The sequence below is a fragment of the Anneissia japonica genome, unplaced genomic scaffold (genome assembly GCF_011630105.1).
Source record: "Anneissia japonica isolate Jap-2015-1 unplaced genomic scaffold, ASM1163010v1 scaffold32248_len650992_cov182, whole genome shotgun sequence".
Lineage (NCBI taxonomy): Eukaryota > Metazoa > Echinodermata > Crinoidea > Comatulida > Comatulidae > Anneissia > Anneissia japonica.
This window is the reverse complement of record NW_022699059.1, coordinates 643,229-650,999: the sequence shown is the minus strand read 5'-3', so window position 1 is coordinate 650,999 and position 7,771 is coordinate 643,229. Positions and strand designations below refer to the sequence as shown.

The 7,771-nt window shown below is 35.1% G+C and overlaps 1 protein-coding gene across 1 annotated transcript; it reads left to right on the top strand.

Moving 5' to 3' along the window:
- Positions 1–291: 291 nt before the first annotated feature.
- Positions 292–5,402, top strand: LOC117102847 (phenoloxidase subunit 1-like). The gene is made up of 4 exons (XM_033243277.1): positions 292–477; positions 1,731–1,841; positions 2,080–2,266; positions 3,405–5,402. Exons 1-4 carry the CDS (start codon positions 322–324, stop codon positions 3,881–3,883), a joined length of 933 nt encoding a protein of 310 aa, XP_033099168.1. The 5' UTR covers positions 292–321; the 3' UTR covers positions 3,884–5,402.
- The last annotated feature ends 2,369 nt before the right edge of the window (positions 5,403–7,771 follow it).

Genomic DNA, 7,771 nt, shown 5'->3' with positions numbered 1-7,771 from the left:
ATAAATGGTATTTATTATACTATAGTTCAATCGAGAACTGACGTTCCTAAGCCTAATGATTAAAAAACCCAAAATTCTTCTAGAAAAAAAAACCAAATCTGTAACAATTGTGATTCGTGAAAGGTATATAGCTGTAGAGGATAAACGCTTTTATAACGTATTTGTGTGTTTGCGTATTCCCTGATACAATCGATCAAACTTAATTATTTTGCATTGTAGAAGGCCTCGTAACAGTTCATTTGTTTACTTTAGTATGATTGAAATACTGTAAGTTAATTTGTGCATTTTGTTTTTTTATATTAAAAATAGGCAATTGGAGTAATGGGAGCGACGGAAACTGCTGTTCGAGATCCTGTGTTTTTTCGTTGGCACAAGTATATTGATAATTTATTCTTCATGCACAAGAGCATGTTGGATCCTTACAGTACCCGCGATTTAGGTTTCAACAACATAACATTGAAAGCAATAAACGTCCAGGTATGAATCAACATTTTTTATCGTGTACTTACCTGCACTTCCATAATGTGTTATTTTAGATATAATTCACAAACTTGCTTACATAAAATCCATACGAATGTGTTGTCAATAATATCTTTGTAATTTTGTGTTTGCATTTTATTTCAATACTTCAAATTAAAGAGCTTACAGACATTTTAGTATACTGTTTAATTGATGTGATTTAGTGTTTATTTTGATATAACTGTATTTTGGTACCTGTACTTCCACAGTGTGCTATTTTATATTATTCACAAAATTGCTTATATAAAATACAGGCAGATATGAATATGTTGTCAATAATACTAAATATATATTTGTAATTTTGTGTTTGCATGTTATAAATTTATTTCAGTACTTTAACTCAATGTGCCTTTAAAAAACGTTTTAGTATACCGTTTTATTTATGTGATTTAGTGTTTCTTAAATTGCTTGTATGCTTAGTATGCTTTTTATGCAATATATGTTTTGCTCTCGAGCTTCTACTATGAAACCCCAACCCTAAACCCGAATTCAGTGTTTGGCGTAATTATTGGCCGACAAAGGTGGCCGGAAAATGCGAATAAGACATGACTATAGTTAGAGTTATGCAGGTATGCCCCAATAGGCACTGGCACACCCTATGTGGTTGGCGGCCGAACCCGCCTTAAACGACACACAAAACCCCTAAAGATAAAAAAAAAAAAAAACTCCCAATATCAAACAAACTAAGGGTGGGAGGGTAGAGATCAGATATTAACACCCGGAGAAACTGCCTGACGAGATGGCTGTCTTCTTCGTTAGCTGTGTGTTCAGGATATACGAATCGAAGGCGTTGTTCATGCACATGCGCATTCACATTTCTATCGGAGTTTTCGCTTCAGCGAAATTGGTAGTTCGAACAGTTTCTACTTTTTGCGAACGAAAAAAAAATGCGCAGCCAATCAGAGCTCAAGAACCGAACCAACGCCTTCGATTCGCTCGAATAAATTCGCCTAGTGGAAAACTGGCTTAAAACACGCACCAGAGGCAAAATCCAGACAAACGAGTAAGGCGAGTGCTCGATGCAAAAATAGTGTTTGCTAGCAAACCGATATTTTTGCACCTACTGTAATTTCATTCTGGAAATATAAATGAATCTGAATTTTTATATTATAAAAGTTTTTAAAATAAATCCGTGATATATTTTTAACATAACACGTTTGATCATGCATATTGGAGGTATTGCGCTTTAATAAACTTCTTTTAATTATTAGGTGAACGGCAATGGTCAGAAGAAGAATGTCTTGACTACACGCATGGAATATGTCAATGTAGATATATATGAAAGTATGTTCCAATATGAAAACACCTCACAAGCTCTCCCAGTAAGTCTATCAAAGTTCATCTTTTCCCGAGGTAGTACATTTCAAAACATTCAGCAGGGGAATGTTTTATTAATTGTAATAAGTTAATTCTTAGTAAATCGTAGCTAAAGTCAAACACTTTATTTAGGTACCTTGTTCATTCACTGAAACCGATTTTATGCTAAGGCTTATGCATCAACTTACTATCAAGTAAGAATTTGTGCATTAAGGATGCTTGGTCTTCTCTTGTATTTTATAGATTAGCGTTTATCAAGTGAACCACGACGAATTCCATTACATCATGGAAGTCAAGAATACTAATAGTACGAATGTAAAGGCGGCTTTCCGAGTTTTCATGGCACCCTCATTCGATGAACACGGTGATCGTTTCGTTCTGAATGAACAACGACGTTTGTTTATTGAAATGGACAAATTTGTGGAAGAGCGTAAGTATACTCTATTACCACTTTTGTAACTTTGTTTTGAATCTTAGGCATAGGCCTACATAAAACTCATACAATTTTATAAATATGAAAAAAGCTTTGAAAGATCATTCGCCACAAAATAAAATCTGATTTATACAAATAGGCCTATTTACTACAAATTCAAAGTATGTGGGCTGTAAGTTTTGTATGGACTCGATACGAAAAAAAATTCTGTAACGAAATAAATACCGGTAGTTTAATTTCACCTCTATTAATATAATGTTCCATGTTAATGACATTTATCTTGTATAGGTGTAGTTTTTGCCCTACTAGACGTCAAATGTACTGAATACTCAGTACGTTTGAAAACAATTGCGAAAAATCGCAAGTTCTCGGGTGGGACTCGAACCCACGATCTCCAAATCACTAATCTGGCATCATACATATAGACCACCGAGTTTGCGCCTGATGACCAGTTTTAAATTCGAGTCCAAGTAAGCAGCGGGTACTGCAGTGTTGATAGTAATTGTTATTGTTGTGATTGAATAGACAATTACTGGATTTGCGTCAGGAGAAACATGTATAGGTGTAATTTGTGCCCTACCTGACGTGAAATGTATACTGAATACTTAGTACGTTTGAAAACAATTGCGAAAAAAAATCGCAAGTTTTTCTCGGGTGAGACTCGAACCCACGATCTCCAGATCACTAGTCTGGCATCATACCTTTAGATCACCGAGCTTGCGCCTGATGGCCAGGGTTGAATTCAAATCCCAATGAGAACAAATACTGTACAATTTTATATTTTGCCTAATTTGATTTAAACTATTCATTAGTATTCTGCAATAACGTATCAAATATTGAAAATTAGAGAGTATTGTATGTGGGTCTCATAGTAATCGACTCACCTTGTGTTCGAAATCCAAATGTTTAAAACAAGAAAAACAGCTATTTTATATATGAAACGTTTCAAGGGCCCATTCTTGTTATCACAGGCTCTCCTGGACTTTTCTATCTATCATGTTCCTATACTTATCCAAACCTCCTATTTATTACACAGTTCATTTTTTCAATTAAATCCTGCATCTCATAAAAATTATCTTACATCTTGCATATCTGCTTATATGCTTTACTTTTTGTCTGTTTCTTAATACTTTAGTTCCTCCAAAAACAACTCATGAGATCACACGTTCATCTAAACTCTCGTCCGTTGTGAAGCCCCCTGGTCTATCCATTAAAGACATCGAAAAGAAGCTCAACGAGTTGGTAGCCAAAAAGCAGTCTACTGAAGAAAAAGTTGTTAGCGAGTGTGTCTGCCGAAGAGAGCGCTACTGTGAATGTGGCTTGCCGCAAAACATTCTTCTTCCACGAGGTACAGAGAGTGGCATGATATTTGACCTCTTTGTTATGGTGACCGATTGGGGGTCTGACAACTGCACCGACAACCTTGACCAAGGTACTAGTTACTGTGGAGTTAAAAACGAAAAGTATCCAGATAGTCGCGCCATGGGCTTCCCATTTGATCGAAAAATCGATGACAAATTTTTGAAAAAAGACAAATTTCTTTGTACGTTTGTGGAGAATTTTGACAATATGTTGTCAGTTCCCATTACTATTAAAATGATCACGAACAACTAAGCAAAAAGGCATGATAAGATCATTTTTTAGGCATGTTTGAAATGAATTGATTTCAGACTTACCTCACTATCTAAAGCCAGATTTTACAGGCCCGCAACGCTTAAACAATTGTGACATGCTTAAAACTATCTGCAACTAACAGATTTTAATACATTAAAACATATAAAAATGTAACACATTTTGTGATACCGTATTTTATTAACTATAGAGTAGCATTAATTTACTTTGTTTTATGAATTACAAGTAAAGGATTTTTTATATTGATTTAAATTGTCAAGCTCTGTCCACATTATCATATAGCTATAATGTGTATATATGGCCATTATGATGTCATCATGACCATTTAGGCATGTTCTAAAGGAAAGAAGCTTAACTGTCCTCCGTGGGCACGTACATGTTTTTGTCAAAGACAGATTCAGAGTCTACTAGACAGGGCTTTAGAATTAAGGTAGGATTTTAAATATTAATTAACAGTTTTTTTTATTTGCAGTTTAAGGAGAAAGGGATTGAGAGGGTGATTGTTATATTGGAAGTTTACATGTTGTTAGATGGGACTAAGAGTATACTGTTATCATTCACAAATGACGTATTTATAGATAGGCCTATACTGAAAATAATTCGTTGTGTTAGTATTGTTTTTACTTCACATTTGTGTTGTTATTGATTTGTTATGATTTTACTATTGATCAGGGGTAGCGCAAGAGGGGGGGGGGTGAGGCGAGGCCAGGCCCCACCCCCGTCAAGGAGAAAAACCACAATTGGTCGGGGAGAAATATAGACTTTAAAAAAAAAGTCTTTGAAACCCCTAAATTGTCAACATTTTCGGAGGCTTCGGCCCCTGGACCACTTTAAAAACATTTTAAGCGACGTCCGACCACGCCCACTTTGCTCTTCCTCGCCCACTTACCCCCTCGTCGGGGCATCGGGCTTCTCCGTCGGGGACTTCGGACCCCCCCCCTCCCCCGTTGGGCAAATCCTGGCGCCACCCCTGCTATTAATTTATTATTTTGATTACCGTATGCATAATTTTAAGGGGAAAAGGGGTTACTACCATTAAGGATAGGTTGGTGTAACTAACAATGAAAGAGGCAACATGGGATTGGTTTTATTTTCTTATGAAGTGAAGTTTGTTTTTCTTACCATCTTACTATTGTTTTGATTGCTTGTATTAGATGAGCTGTTGATGTTGCAAACACACCGTCAAATTTACAAATGCCACTGTTCTAAAAAGTGTACATTCAAATAAATAGTACATAAAGAAATAATAATATAAAAAGAAAGTACTTTCAACAAGTGTAAAGAGTACGATGATATTTTCAACAATTTATAAGTTAAGGAAACAGATGAGACAAGCCTCGGCTTCTAAACTGTTTCTACACGTTGACCATTTTACTTTCTTTCTGCACATTCATAAAAAGGGAAAATAACACTGAAAAGAACGATTACGTTTTGACTCCATTATGGTGTCATTTTCAAATATTAAGGTACAAATTGGTTGAATAAATATTTTTTTTGTGGATTTAGTTTTCACCGATTCTTTATTTTTTTCTTTTAACAAATAACATATTCAACATTTATATATAAATCGTCCATATATCAATTGTTACATGTGCCCGTGAAGAACAAGCTATTCTTCTCTATGTTACTGTAGCCTAGGCTGTTCACACTTTGATCATAATTGTAATGAGGCAAAATACCCGCGATTTTTGTATACTTTTCATCTTGCCTTTCTAGAGGCTATGAGTACCGGAGTGGGCCCAGATATTTGCAGGAACGAATCCAGAAATAAAAAAGTCACCCTGTTATACAAGTTTAAATGACGTGGGGAATCATATTCTGTCTTGTCACCCTCCTACATTGAGCTGAAAGCTAAAAAAATTATTAGCCAGACTTAAATGAATAACCCCCCCCCCCAACAAAAGGAAAGAAAGCTGCTGGTTATTTCCCAACATCTATACAATTTATTTACCGCTACAAAAAGTACTCTAACATCTTAACTGCAACACTGTTGCCATATAATACAAGATTAGTATTCTGAAGCATAATATTAATACTAACTGATACCTCATTAGAATATAACTTTAGAAAGACCTCGTTAAAGACAAATTCCAATACACAACATTTTGGAAAGACGTCAAAAACTTGAAAAAGCTACAATTAAAAAAAAAAAAGTTTAAATCGGCTTCTGCCTTGTTAGAATTTTTTTTTGAATAGTTTTTCAACTTCCCGATTTGTGTATATTTTCTATCTTGTCAGATATGCATGCACTGGCTATCTTCTTTAAATACGAAATAAATAAAAATGAGTATTATGCTACTGCTACAGAGTTAAATCCTGAAGTGTCATGTAGAGGCCTACATATTTGTTGTTCTTTAATTCAATTTTATCTGTATTGGCAAACAAACAAGAGGAACAGTGCGATTAAATTCAATTTATTGTTATAACATGGACTTGATGATTAACTTTTCGGCCTAGGCCTACTGATGAAAAGTATTTATTGTAAAAATCATCTCACCTGGCATGACAAAGAAGACCTAGTACTTAGTATACCGTAAAACTGCTAATAATAGCCTACTACTCTATTAGAGCCCCTCCTATAATATTAACCCACCCTTAGAAGATAATCTGTAATATCCCCACTACTATAATAATATCCAATGGGGTTAATATTAGAATCACCAAAGCTATATACAAAAAGACGTATAAATCAATATTTTTGTCGATTTAACACGATTTATTCCTTAAAATAGGCATTCTTCACAACAGATGATTGTGCCGTTGATGACCCTTTCTTTTATTATTATTACTCCTTGGTAATTTTCTAATGCAGGGTAGGCCTATTGTTCCAATTTTAATTCCAAAAGCGGCCCAACCAAAAAAACCAAAAAAACAAAAAAAAAACAAACAAACAAACAAACAAACAAACAAACAAAAACAAAACAAAACAAAACAAACAAAAAAACAAAAACAAAAAAAAACAAAGAATAGTAAAAACGCAGGTTGCTTTAATTTTACACCTCCCTGGTTTCAGTACTGTCATTACTGTTTTCACAACCGATGAGGGAGTTGTCATTTCACGTGTGTTACGTGAGTACATTCTGCGCACATACACGCCACTGTTTGGTGGTAAACATGCGATGATGGCAGATGAATTTGCTGGAATAACACTGAATTTGTCGACTGAATACAAGACAAAGAAAACAGTAAGAGACAGGTCAACATTATCTTTCTTGACAATAGTTTTTAAGGATCAAGCCAAATTGTTTGCATTTCTAAAGGATAATTAATGTCAGGCCGGAGGTAGTATAAATAAGCCTGGCACTCAATAAAGGTCAAAGCGGGCTTGGCCGCCCTGCTGCCTACAGTTACACTACAAACAGTACCAAAACACTAGGCCCCTGCTCCAACTGCGGCCTAGGCTAGGCTGGCCAAGCACAGCCTAAAAGGAATCCTTAATTAGCCTGCTTAGACCATGCATAGAGAAAGATAATATTTTCTTATTTATGGACCATGCTTGTATCAGGGAGTTGTTATTAAATAACAACTCCCTGCTTGTATTAAGGTTTCCACCTATTATTTGAGGCTAGCCCTAACTAATTTAATTGTTTTCAAAAAGAGAGTGCCTCTCTCTCTAGGTTAGGGGACAAGTCTTCATACACAATCTAGGGCCTGCTAGTTTTCAAAGGCTGCTCTCATGATTTATTCGCATACAGTAATAGCTGAACTGTTAATTATAATAAAATGATAATAATATTAATAATTGTAATAAAAATTATGATAATTGAAATTGCAATAATGTACAGTATAATATAATACATACTCCAAGTATTGAAATACACGCCATCGTGTTGGGATTCAATATTTCGACAAGCATAAGAAGGTTTACTG

Bases quoted from the DNA above. Each gene is read 5' to 3' on its own strand.
- LOC117102847 (XM_033243277.1), top strand. From the start codon at position 322: ATGGGAGCGACGGAAACTGCTGTTCGAGATCCTGTGTTTTTTCGTTGG. The intron at 478-1,730 runs GTATGAATCAAC...TTTAATTATTAG, and splicing joins TGAAAGCAATAAACGTCCAG to GTGAACGGCAATGGTCAGAA. The intron at 1,842-2,079 runs GTAAGTCTATCA...TGTATTTTATAG, and splicing joins ACACCTCACAAGCTCTCCCA to ATTAGCGTTTATCAAGTGAA.